Here is a 13,751-nt window from a genome sequence, read left to right as displayed (position 1 = left end):
AACCGGTGCACATATGGGATGCTGCTAATACAGGTGGAGGCTTAGCCTACTAAGGCAGAGCACTGGCCCCAGGATTTTTTATTTGTATAATATTTGAGACATTGTACCTGTGCATGCTATTGTGAGAAATAATTCAATCCCTTGAACATCATTGCAAGGACTTTAAAATATTAATAGTGAAGTTTAACTAGTATGAAGCTGCATGAATTTGGAAAAGGCTAGGTCACTCTGCAACATTGAAATTTGTGCGGTTGTCTGTATTTTGAGTACTGTTGTCCTAAGTTGCGAATGGCAGCAGAGGCTGAGTTAAGGCAAAGCCCAGGTAAGAAGCAGGCTGAGTGTCTTCAGGAAGCCCTGGCAGATGATCTGGGTTCAGGTGGCTCTGCCTCAGGTTTGAAGAACCCAAGTAATGACTAACCTGTTGTTCATCCCAGAAGAGTAACAGTTACATTTTTTGTTTTGTTTTCTTAACATTCTTCTAAGATTCAGGTTTATTGATGACATATTTCTTGTGCTTTTAGAATGAAAACAGAGAACGGCCAGAGCACAGTGACAGGAGCAGAGTGGGTAACCCAGAGCCTTTATCCAATGGCCGACCCCAGGGCAGCTCGCGGCAGGTGGTGGAGCAAGACGAGGAAGAAGATGAGGAGCTGACACTGAAATATGGCGCCAAACATGTCATCATGCTCTTTGTCCCTGTGACCCTCTGCATGGTGGTGGTTGTGGCTACTATCAAATCAGTCAGCTTTTACACACGAAAAGATGGGCAGCTGTACGTAAGAGGGTTTTGTTTCATTTATTCTCAAGGGCAGTGTGACTTTTCTTGATAGTATGTGTTTCATCTCGCCTTGAAGGCCTCTGGCCTGAAGGGGTTTAAAGGCTAGAGACTGCATCCTCTGTGATGGCCCGAAGCAGGTGAGAGGGCCAGGGACTGGCACTGAGACGCTCTAAGGAGAGGCATGGAACACTACAGCGTCCCGTTTCAGTCTGTGTCTTTGGGTATGGCTGCATGTTTCAGAGCAGAGCAGGCCAGTGGATCCATCGTTATTGTGCCGGGAATGGTATTTCCTTTTCTGCGTTTGATGGATTAAATTCCTGTCTTCCTTCCCATCTTCAGATAAAGTGTTAGCTCTAAATGTAAAGGTAACTTCCCTGATTTCCTAATAGAATTAGGTCCTTTCTGTTCTTTTATAGCACCTGTTCTTCATCCGTTTCTGATATTTGCATATATATGTGTATGTGTGTTTGTGTGTATTTATGTTAATCTCATTTAACACATGGTTTCTCTTTACTGTAAGGCCTGTGAAGATACTTTATCTCCAGGATGAAGTATATTAGAAAATAACTTGGCAAAAATGAAAGCTACTAAGTGAGAGTAAATAACCAATGCAAATTTGCATGCAGTAGTGTCTTGGGGAGTTGTCTGTTGATTTTCTTTGATTCCTGATTCCTTCCTACATTTGTGAGATTACAAATGTGTGATTGTTTACCTTATGTCTTTTTTGCTTTCTGTTTTGAATAAAGGTTGTCTTATATGAGAATTAACGTATGACATTTGTCCTTTGGGATTGGCTCATTTCACTGATCATAATGGTCTCCAATAGGAACCATCATAATCTGATTATTCAACAGACCATGAGGGAAGAACTTGCAATGCAGTTTTTATTTCAGTGGAAAGCAACACTAGATGGAGCTAGTGTGTGGTTACAAGTAGATACTTCCTTTCATTTTGAAGCAGCAATTTCAGAATATGGATATTTTTCTTAGGGTAAGACTCAGCTAGGTTGGTAAGATAGGTAAAATCAATTAATAATTTACCTAGGGCTTTTGTGTATTGTTTTCTAGGATCTATACCCCATTCACAGAGGACACCGAGACGGTGGGCCAGAGAGCCCTACACTCGATTCTGAATGCCGCCATCATGATCAGTGTCATTGTCATCATGACTATCCTCCTGGTTGTTCTGTACAAATACAGGTGCTATAAGGTGAGCCTGAAACATGGAGCTTTATTTTCCACCTTGTTCTTTTTATGTTGAATTTTCCTATTTAGTATTTTTTTTTTAAGATTTATTTATTTTATTGGAAAGGCAGATGTACAGAGGAGGAGAGACAGAGAGGAAGATCCTCCGTCCGATGATTCACTCCTCAAGTGACTGCAATGGCCAGTGCTGCGCCAATCTTAAGCTGGGAACCAGGAACCTCCTCCCGGTCTCCCACATGGGTGCAGGGTCCCAATGCTCTAGGCTGTTCTCGACTGCTTTCCCAGGCCACAAGCAGGGAGCTGGAAGGGAAGTGGAGCTGCCGGGATTAGAACCAGCGCCCATATGGGATCCTGGCACGTTCAAGGCAAGGACCTTAACCACTATGCTGTTGTGCTGGCCCTCCATTTGGCTTTTGTACTCACCAGTGAATTCTTCAGCCTAGCTCAGCTGAACTTATTCCACTATGCAGCCCACACTTAGGCTGGTGGATACCACCATCCTACCAGACCTGCCCCTAACCCTGTTGTCATGCTCACTGGTGGGAACTGCAGTCCATCAGAGAGCTACCCATAGTTTCTCTACTAAGCCTGCTCTGAGCTCCAAATCTTGCACTTTCCAGGTGCAAGTTTGATTAGTCTTGTCCTCATTTCCAGCATTTTCCAGTTGATGCTGCGGCAAAACCCAACTATTCTGCATTTACTCTGGCTCATTCATGTACCAGTTGATACAGTTGGTTAGCTCTGCCTGGCTCTCTTCCTAACCCAGCTCACAGGCAGCCAACTTGTGTTATAGCCGTGCCTATCCTGGTCGGCTGACGGTCCCAGTTTTCACCAGTGGGAGCAGTGGTCCATCAGGAAGTCCTTACTGCCACCTACCTGACTAGTCCCCACCCTCCCTGGGTCTTCTGTGTGCTGGTGGGTGCTGCAGCCCAGTCTGGCATGGCCCATTCCATCTTGGTGTTCTCTGGCTGGTGCTGCAGCCTATCCCAGCCCAGCCCAGTCAGCCCCCAGTCCAGGCCTAATGTGATCTGATGGGTGTTGTGGTCTAACCCTGTCTGCCTTGCACCCTGTTCTGTTGTCCTGGTTCTCAGATCTGCCATTGGGTGTTATGAACTAGCTTGGCCTGGCCCACCCCTAGACTTGACCTACACATTATGGTGGCAGAGAACTAATATTACCTGTCTCCTGTTCAAACACTCCCTGGTGGGTATTGTGATCTAGCCTTGCCGGGTTGGCCCCCTGCCCTAACCATAGTGTGTGCCAGTGGGTGGTGGTTGATGGTGGTTGATGCTAACTAGCCCAGCTGAGGTCTCCCACATGGATAGGTGAATTGTTCTGACCCAGAAAGGTGGTTCAGCCAAACCACTTGGCCTCAGCCCCCTTGCTTACCTGCAAGTACAGTGGCCTTGTCAACAGAAGTCCCCTGGAGGTCATTCCTTCCTTGCAGTATACTCCCTCAACTGTCTCCCCTCTCCCACATCCCATACCCACTTCCCTCAGCCATTCACAACCCCTGTGCCCATTAGTAATGCGTTCCCCAACCTGGTCTTTTAGTAACGTGGCATGCTGGCCTAGAACTCTGTGCACCTACCCCTGTGCTAGCCTGGAATGCTGCCCCTCCACCTAACCCGGACTCAAGCATGTCCATGTATGCAGTCCACAAGCATATCACACCAGCCTGCTGCTCTGGGGCGCTAGCACCCCCCAACTCTGTGCCCACCTGACACCCACACAGGCGTTAATGTTCCAGGCCCACTTCTCTCTGCTGGCCCCCAGCCTAAGTTCCCAGGCCCCCTGATGCTGTTTAGTGACCACCACAGCAGAAGCCAGGGGGCCTAGGCTGTGGAGTACTTTAAAAGGCATAAATAGATAATTAATGCTGTCATGTAATGCCATGATCTGAGTTTTTCTTTTAATATTTTGATTGACAACACATTTAAAATATTTTGAAGGGATATACCCTAATATCTGTGTGAATCTTCCAACATGTGGAACTCTAGGATTAACAATCCTCATAAAATGGGATAAAACTGAGGAATTCAGATTTTTACATTTCAGTATGTTACAGTAAAACCACCTGCAAGTGTTAGTGTTCAGCTCATTAAGGACTGACCGTGCCTGGCTGCTGGACTCAAAATGTGGACCGTGCCACTGCTCCCTCAAAATGTGCAGCGAACACCAGACGAGGGGCAGGGACGTTGTGCTGCGAAGAAATGGAGGCCTGTCTTCCTCTCCGCTCTCCTCAGCTCACACTCTTCTCAGAGACTCATTGCTGGATGTGAGCACCTGACACATGGCATTAGACTCAGTCCTCAAATAAATGAAATTATTAATGTCTGTTTAGGTTCTTTGCAAATAATGGAAAGTATCAACATTAGATTTCCTAGTACTGGAGTCATCTTCCTTCTGGCATTTTTCTGTATAAAGTTTTAAAAATATGGTTAACAGTGCACTCATTTTATGTCCCTTCTTTAACTTATGCATAAGCATTTTTTTATGTTGCAAAGTTTTTGCAAATCTTTGTTTCATTACACGAATCTAACTGCATGTTACTAATTACTTCTTTTAGTGCCTAGTACACAGCATTTTTCTAATTTTTGACTGTTACAGAAATAATGATGTCTGCATGCACAGACCATAAGCATTTTTTTATATTGCGAAGTTTTTTTTTTTTTTTTTTAAAGATTTATTTTTATTATTTTTTTATTGGAAAGGCGGATATACAGAGAGGAGAGACAGAGAGGAAGATCTTCCGTCCGATGATTCACTCCCCAAGTGAGCGCAACGGGCCGATACTATGCCGATCCGAAGCCAGGAGCCTCTTCCGGGTCTCCCACGTGGGTGCAGGTTCCCAAAGCTTTGGGCCGTCCTCCACTGCTTTCCCAGGCCACAGGCAGGGAGCTGGAAGGGAAGCGGGGCTGCCGGGATTAGAACCGGCGCCCATATGGGATCCCGGGCGTGCAAGGCGAGGACTTAACCACTTGCGCCACCGCGCCGGGCCCTATATTGCGAAGTTTTTGCAAATCTTTGTTTCATTACACAAATCTAACTGTATATTACTTAATTACTTCCCTTAGTGTCTTGTACACAGCATTTTTATAATTTTTGACTGTTACAAAAATAATGATGTCTGCATGCACAGACCTGTTTTTCAGATTTTTTCCTTGTGGTAAAATCCTAGACATAAAATTTCTGGAGCAAATTATCTTCCTGTTTTTAATTCTTGGTATGAACATTTTTTATTTTCCAAAAGACTGTTATCAATTCGCACTTAACACTGTCTTTGTCAGCACTGAATTTTTTTCTTAAAGATTCATTTATTTTCATGGAAAGTCAGATATACACAGAGGAGGACAGAGACAGTGAGATAGATCTGTCCGATGATTCACTCCCCAAGTAACCCCAACGGTCAGTGCTGGCACCGATCTGAAGCCGGGAGCCAGGAGCTTCCAGGTCACCCACACTGGTGCAGGGTCCCAAAGCTTTGGGCCATCCTTGACTGCTTCCCAGGCCACAAGCAGGGAGCTGGATGGGAAGTGGAGCTGCCGGCATTAGAACTGGCGACCATATGGGATCCTGGCACGTTTGAGATGAGGGCTTTAGATGTTAAGCCACGTTGCCGGGCCCCTGAATTTTTTTTTAATATTTATTTATTTTTATTGGAAAAGCAGATATGCAGAGAGTTGGAGAGACTAGAGTCAGAAATTCAGAAACCTGCTAGAACCTGTCTGAAGATAAACCTTGAGAATTTCTTATATTAGTGGTGATTGTGCAGTGTCTATTAGAAGCACAGAAGCTTTAAAAAAAACTTTAAAAAGGTAGAAGCTTTAAAAAGACAATTAGTGCACATCACTTTTCTAGATGGAACTAAGACATTCTGAAGTCTGGTTTCAATAGTTCAGAGTTTGGGGAAAGTGGTCACTATTGTATACTCTGACATTGGTCTTTCAGAAACCTCAGCACAAAAACTTGAGCTTTAAGTTTGCTTTATGAAAAAGGGCCTATCTGGGGCCTAGCGGCATGGCCTAGCGGCTAAAGTCCTTGCCTTAAATGCGCCGGGATCCCATATGGGCACCAGTTCTAATCCCGGCAGCTCCACTTCCCTTCCAGCTCCCTGCTTGTGGCCTGGGAAAGCAGTCGAGGACAGCCTAAAGTTTTGGGACCCTGCACCCAAGTGGGAGACCCGGAAGAGGTTCCTGGTTCCCAGCTGAAGATCGACATAGCATCGGCCATTGCAGTCACTCGAGGAGTGAATCATCGGACGGAGGATCTTCCTCTCTGTCTCTCCTCCTCTCTGTATATCTAACTTTGTATAAAAAAATAAATAAATCTTTAAAAACGGGGGGAGGGGCCTATCTTACTGCTTAATGTTCAGAGGAGGGGGTACTGTTTAAGTCATCCAAAGAGGCTTAAAGTTCATGTGATAATTCAGAAAATCGTGACATAAAGTGATTTAGTAGGAAAATATATGGCAGGTAAATCAGTAGAGGGGTGTGTGCTTACACACATGCATGTGCAGGTGTGTGAGTGTGTACCCGTGACTTTGCGGGGTCGGTGCCCTGGCACAGCAAGTTGATCCCCGCCCCATGGCAGCAGCATTGCACATGCTGCTCGTTTGTCCTGGCTGCTCCACTTCCAGTCCATTGAAATAATTATGTTGAAAGCAGCAAAGGATGGCCCAAGTCCTTGGGAGCCTGCACCTATGTGGGAAAGCCCAAGCAAGTTCCTGGCTCCTGTCTTTGGATTAACTCAGCTCTGGCTGTTGTAGCCATTTGGAACGTGCATCAGCATATAGAAAACCTCTCTATGAATCTCCTCTTTGTAAAATCTCTTTCAAATATATAAATCTTAACAACAACAATAAATAAGTGGACTTCCAAAAGCTCACGGAAATTAGAATTGAAACATCATTTTATTTTGGTGGAAAAACTGGAAATCCATGCACTTCTTTTTTTGTTTCTTTTCTAAAATAATGCATATCCTTTCTCTTTTGAAGGTCTATTTATTTAAAAGGCGAGTGATGGAGATAGAAAGGGAGACACAGAAAGAGACCTTCCATCTGCTAGTTTACTCTCCAATGGCTGCAGTGATGGAACTGGGCCAGGCCTAATCCAGGAGCCTGGGTCGCCTTCCAGGTGTCCCATGCAGGATCCCCAGTGCTGGTTATCTTCTTCTACCTTCCCAGGCACATTGCGAGGGTACTGGACCAGAAGCCAAGTGGCTGGGACTGCAAAACTCTTACATTGGAAATAATACCACTATAGAATTTAAATATCACCTATTGATTCTATTGGAAATTTTGCTGTTTTCAGAGGTATTGTTCTTAAAAATTTCGTCACCTATTTTTCAGGATCTGTAGGTATCATAGAGAAGTTTTGCTTTGGAGATGTTCTAGCACCAAAGAAATACGTATAAGTTTGCTCTGATCCTGTTTGTGTCCTGGCATTTGAAAAGCAGAATATTTACAAGTAGAATATTTTTGAAGTAAGAAGCTTACATTTTTGAAAGTGTTTTTGAATTCTGTTAATTATGTTGAAATACGTTCTTTTCTAGGTTATCCACGGCTGGCTTATTGTTTCATCTTTATTATTGCTGTTCTTTTTTTCATTCATTTATTTGGGGTAAGTAAAATTTGTTTGAAAATTGATCTTTTCAAAAATCGACAGTATTTCAGCTACTACTGTCCTTAAAGTCATGTACCTTGTTGAGAATCAGTAACCCACACACACTTTTTAAAAGATTTATTTTATTTTTATTGCAAAGTCAGATATACAGAGGAGGAGAGACAGACAGGAAGATCTTCCATCCGATGATTCACTCCCCAAGTGACCATGATGGCTGGTGCTGTGCCAGTCTGAAGCCAGGAGACAGGAGCTTCCTCTGGGTGTCCCATGCGGGTGCAGGGTCCCAAGGCTTTGGGCTGTCCTTTCTGCCTTCCCAGACCACAAGTAGGAAGCTGAATGGGAAGTGGGGCCGCTAGACTACCGTGCCGGGCCTTCTCTGTATATCTTTAAAAAGACTTGTTTTTAAAATGAATCTTAAAAAAAAAAAAATCGAACAACATTCATTTTAGAAAGACATTCAAAGGCCTGGTGTGATAGCCTTGTGGCTAAAGTCCTTACCTTGCATGTTCTGGGATCCCATATGGCACTGCTTCTAATCCTGGCAGCCCCGCTTCCCATCCAGCTCCCTGCTTGTGGTCTGGGAAAGCAGTCAAGGGCAGCCTGGAACTTTGGGACCCTGCACCTGTGTGGGAGGCTCCTAGCTGCAAGAATTGGGTCCCTAGGTTCAGTCCCTCTCATCCCTGGCCATTGAGACCTTCTGAGCTATTATCCAGCTGATGAACGGTCTTTCTGTGTCTCCCTCTCTCTAATACTGCCTTTCAGGAGAAAAAAAAAAAAAACATTTATTCCCAGTCCAAGGCAAAACCATTAGTGAGGACAGCTGGAAAAGCAGACCATAGCCCATGACATGGTGCCTCAATTGGGTAAAGAAGGGGAAACAGCATGTGTATGTCACTGGTTCATTTCTGCTTCGTTTGAAGGATATTAAATAAATAAGCTCAAGTTCTTACTGGAAAAAAAAAATTCTTTAAAAATACATTTATATACTTCTAATGCTTCACTGAATTTTTTTGTATGAAAATAATAATCTCTGGTCCAGTGTTTGTTGAAGTGACTAAAGTATCTGGAAACACCTGTGCTCCTTCTGTGTCAAAGAGAGTTCTAGTTTTGGCCTCACAGCCAGTACTAGCTTCCTGTTAATGGGCACGCTGGAAGGCCGCCCATATCCTGACTCACTGCCTGCATGGGACACCCAGATTGAGTTTCAGCCTGAAGCCTTGGCTTCAGCCTGGTCCAGCCCTGGCAGTTTTCGGTATTTGAGTAAATAATTCAAATTTTAAGAAGAAATAAAAATTATTGTGTATGGGCTGCTTAAAATTTATTGATGCATGTTTATGTTTTTAAACTTCCATATATTTTCAGCTATAATGATAAAGTCACATACCTACAAATTTATTTTCATTTTTAATGTATTTTTAGTTTTAAGTCTATATTGCTCCTATTTATCTGAATAATAGACTTTCCTGTTAAAACTGTGTCAATTTAAGGAAAAAGTGAATTAAAGAAAAATGCTTAGTAAACAGTGCAGTTGTGGGCCTTGAACCTCATAGGTCAGATACCTGCTGCCAGTCTGGATCCCTGATGTCAGGACTTCCATGTTCTCTTTTGGTTCCTGATTCCAGATTCCTGCTAGTGTGCACTCTGCAGGATGGAAGGAATGGCTCAAGTGGTTCCTGCCACTTACATGGAAAGACTGGTTTGAATTCCTGGCTCCCTTGGCCTTTTCCAGCCCCAGGTATTGTGAGCATTTAGGGAATGAACCAATGAATGGAAGCTTGCTGCCTCTGTCTCTCTCTGCCTCTGAAATAAGTTAAAAAAAAAATTCAAGTAAGGAAAAAAAATTTATATACATACCTACACAATTAATACAGAAAAATATTTTAAAAGACTATTAATGTAAGATTAGCAAAAATATGGGATAATGGGATATAATTAATGTTTGGGAACTACCATTCTCAACAATAAGGGATTACTTTATTTTTTATGTTTATTTATTCTTTGAGGCAGACCAATATAGAAGAGCTTCCATGTACTGGTTCACTTCCCCAGGGCCTGCAGTGTGCTAAGCCAGAAGTGAGGAACTTAACCCAGGTCTCTCACGGGTGATAGGAATCCAGTCCTTGAACCATCACCACTGCCTGCCAGGGTCTGCATCAGCAGGAAGGTGGAGTCAGGAGCCAGGGCCTGGCATCACACCCAGGTATCTGATCTAATACTAGGCTAGAGGTCCACTCTGAACACAATGTTCTGTCGAAAAATCTTGCCGGCAAATCTTTTAAAATCCCTAATTTTTTTTTTCAGGGAAGTGTTTAAAACCTATAATGTTGCTGTGGACTACATTACTGTTGCACTGTTGATCTGGAATTTCGGTGTGGTGGGCATGATTTGCATTCACTGGAAAGGCCCACTCCGGCTCCAGCAGGCGTATCTCATCATGATCAGTGCCCTCATGGCTCTGGTGTTCATCAAGTACCTCCCTGAGTGGACCGCCTGGCTCATTCTGGCTGTGATCTCAGTATACGGTAAAACCCAAGCCTGACGTTTCACTCACTATAAGAAATGTCTTGTGGTGTGGTTTCCATCTCTTCTAATAATCTTTACTTTGGGAAAATGGTCAGACTCCTGTTTTATAGCTCTTCGAGCAATAATTAGGTACAATATCTGCTTCATATGAATATTTCAAAATTTTTGAGATTAGGTTCTTTGAAAGTGTTTTATTATTGCTCCCAGTTGAACCCAGCAATGCATTGGTTGGAGACACTGTCAGACTGAAGACTGAGATTCAGATTCTGCCATGTCTCCCTGCATCAGCCACAGGCTATTTCAGCTTTAATTTCATTCGTAAATTGTGAAATACACTTCAGGGTTGAAACTCAGTTCATTTTAGCAATCAGACTTCATATTTTTATAAAGCATTTTGAAAAGATTATTCATTTAAAAGGAAAACGTCGTGGGCATGGCTGGATCTTTGGCCTAGTTGCTAAGATGGTAATTGAGATAACAGACAAGCTACTCAGCCCTTAATTACACACATGATGTTTCGAACAGTGTCTCTTAGTAAATGCTGTAAAATAAGCCAGGCATTCATTAATGTTATATTAGTAAGCTCTTACTCTTTGGTTGGAAATCTAACTTCCACATCCGATATTCTCTTCCCTTTGTTCTGCCAACCCTCTACTTCCGCACCTAACAGAAATGATGATCTCATCATGGCTTTGAATTCCAAGAAAGTAAAGGAAAACTCTGTATCCAACATGTAGCACAGCGATTCTCAACTCCCTTTCTGTAAGGTCTTTAGGTGTCTTCATTTGTCATAAATACTTTTTGGAAAGTTCCAAAATAAAATTAAGCTTCATTAACTTTAACCTGTAGAAACAAGCGTGTTTATCACTTAACCATCCTACCAGGGCAAGTATGACTTAAAACCAAAATAGTTACAGGATTGGGTAGCATCAAACAAGTTAAAGATCTCATTCTTTCAAAGATAAAGAAATTGCCCTTTTCTTACTCAGACAGACTGAAGAAGTGGTGAGAGTTGAGATTCCCTTGCCTCTGTTTGTTTACTATATTGTTTCCTTATTTTTGTTGTTTTTGTTAGTACTAACAAGGAGATTCGACCACTTGGAGACATAGGCTTTTTTTCCCTTCAGTGCTTCTAAATGATAGTAATGTCAGCTCAAGCTAACAAGTCTTTCTTCTTATTTAACTGTATCAGTTTTATATTTTCAAATGGCCGAAAGTATTGCCTGTATTTGACTGTGGAAGGCTATGGTGCTAGGATCAGGATGGTTTCGGCATTTTGCTTCTTCTCCCAGTTACTGTCCTAAGGTGAGCCACTTCTCAATACCACATGTGCTGTGAGACCTGAATATTTGAGAAATACTTTTATTTGGCAGGATCCTAAGGAATTACTCAACTCTAGCACATACTTGAGTTATTATTTTGTTTCATTTTAATCGCTGCCTTCTTATTTCAAATGTCACTAAGTAATACATGTCCTGTTTTTTTTTTTTTTAGAAAGAGAAGGGAGGAATCTCATCTAACTTGTTCTTAATTTGGAAGGTTCAGTTAGTCCTTGTTAAATACCTTCTAGAGTAACCTCATTTGTAACTTACAGACATGATTTGTTTAGAAAGAACTTGTTACCATTTTCAGCTCCTTGAAGGCTGACAGGTGTTTTACAGTAGTTCTGTCTTGTTATTTTCTCTGCCTGTTTCTGTCACACTGAGAAGTCCTGGAGCCCAGTGATGACATATGCTGTACATCCAGCCAGTAGCAGCTCAGTCCTAGTTTGAAGCTCTTCCTCATCTCAGCAGTTTACTTGCCGTTTATTTGATCTTCATTCAACATCAGTTTGTGTAAAAAAAAAAAAAAAATTGAATAAAACATTAAACCTTTTCTTTGATTAATTCCTCTCTACTACCCTTTAATAAACTTAATCCAGTCCCTTTTACTTAGCACCTTCTGTTTCTGTTCTTTTCAGATTTAGTGGCTGTTTTGTGTCCAAAAGGTCCACTACGCATGCTGGTTGAAACAGCTCAGGAGAGAAATGAAACTCTCTTTCCAGCTCTCATTTACTCATGTAAGTAGTTCTGTGTCATGCTGGCTTAAAATTTATGGGGACTCAGACACACATAATTATGGTCACTGTCTTGATACTTCTTCTCATCTTAAATGCATAGCGTTAATTGAACTTTTTAAAATATTTTATTGATATCTTTTATCTGCCAATGATTCAAAAGCATTTTCACTATGGTTGGATATGAAGGAAATATTTAGCGATTGGGGAGCCATTATTTTTATATTTAGAATTTTTTAGTCAAGAAGTATGAAGCAGTATATAAACACATCCAGTATAGGTGAATCTGGCCTTAGCTTATTGAATGAGTTATACTATTCCTTTAGAAAGCAGTTGCCTCTTTTTGATTCAAACTCATAGTCTTCATAAATGCATAAATATTCATAAATGCAGTTGAGTATTGGACTAATCTGTTGCCAGAGTGCATTGTAGAGAACACAAGGATAATTAAATTACTTTCTCAGAACTCATTTGCTTTGAGCTTGTGACATGGGGTAAGGTAAGTGTGTAAGCAAGCAGTGTGCCCAGCAGATGTCACCAGTTCGGAAGAGACAAAGTGTAGCAGGAGCTCAGGAGTGGGAAAACCTGCCTGGAGAAATAAAAACGACTTCGTGAAAGAGACAGCCTTTGAGTCAGCCTTGTTCAAGATGGATGGTTTCAACAAGGACACATGGTAGACTTGATTGAGAAGTAGCCTCTTGAAGGAGGAGTACGAGGCAAGAAGTGTGGGACATTGTTGTCAAGTGTTCAGTTTGATCGCAAACTATTAGATAGTGAGTTTGGAAAAGCATATGAGGGCAAGATCAGTGATACCTTTGAGTGACTGGTTTAGATGTCTCTGTCCTGTTTGATAATCACTGGGATATCATAGAAGATTCTTAAGCAGAAGAACAGTGTGATGAGAGCTGTGACAACATTGTCTAAGATGAGGAGGACAGGCACTGAGGCAATGAGAGTAATGTTAAGTAAAAAAAAAAAAAAAGCTTACGAGACCAACAACAAAGGCATGATGCCTTGCTTTGGGTGGAAAATAATGTGAGTCTGAGTCTGAATGATGGGCTGGCAATGGCAGTCAAGGGAAGAGCTTGATGAGAGTTCTCTCCTAACAAGCAAGTGAGAAATTTTAGGGCTGAAGGAAAATGAGATTTTTTTTCCTTGTTTGAGACACATTTAGTTTTGTATATGTCTATGTCCATGTCTAGTTTAAGCGATAGATTCAGACAGACATTTCTAGCTGCAGTTTAGATAGTACTAGTGCCTGGGGAATAGCTGGTATTAGAGGTACAGAGTTAGAAGTGACTGTTTAGCCCTGAGAGTGGATGAGTCACTCACATGCAAGAGTAGAAGACAAGTCTCTAAGAGACTCTAAGGCCTGGAGCAAAGGCCCAACAGGCTCATCCTTTTCTTGCAAGCATCAGAATCCCATATGGTGCTGGTTTGTGTACTGGCTGCTCTACTTCCATCCAGCTTCCTGCTAATGGCCTGAAAAAGCAACAGTGGATGGTCCAAAACCTTGGGATCCTGTACCCGCATGGGAGACTTTGGGATGGGGGAGGGGGTTCTGG

General features: G+C 42.3%; 1 protein-coding gene across 3 annotated transcripts in view; it reads left to right on the top strand.

Moving 5' to 3' along the window:
- Positions 1-13,751, top strand: part of PSEN1 (presenilin 1) — a 51,139-nt gene that overhangs the window by 20,434 nt on the left and 16,954 nt on the right. For all 3 annotated transcript variants that reach the window (XM_040975336.1, XM_040975335.1, XM_040975337.1), the window contains 5 exons: positions 522-772; positions 1,846-1,987; positions 7,537-7,604; positions 9,909-10,129; positions 12,091-12,189. In XM_040975336.1, the coding sequence (XP_040831270.1) occupies positions 522-772; positions 1,846-1,987; positions 7,537-7,604; positions 9,909-10,129; positions 12,091-12,189 (781 nt within the window). The remainder of the gene's footprint in view (positions 1-521; positions 773-1,845; positions 1,988-7,536; positions 7,605-9,908; positions 10,130-12,090; positions 12,190-13,751) is intronic.

This window comes from Ochotona curzoniae, unplaced genomic scaffold (genome assembly GCF_017591425.1).
Source record: "Ochotona curzoniae isolate NIBS_2020 unplaced genomic scaffold, NIBS_Ocur_1.0 contig_2688, whole genome shotgun sequence".
Classification (NCBI taxonomy): domain Eukaryota; kingdom Metazoa; phylum Chordata; class Mammalia; order Lagomorpha; family Ochotonidae; genus Ochotona; species Ochotona curzoniae.
The sequence above is the reverse complement of the archived record's forward strand: the minus strand, read 5'-3'. Positions and strand labels throughout refer to the sequence as shown.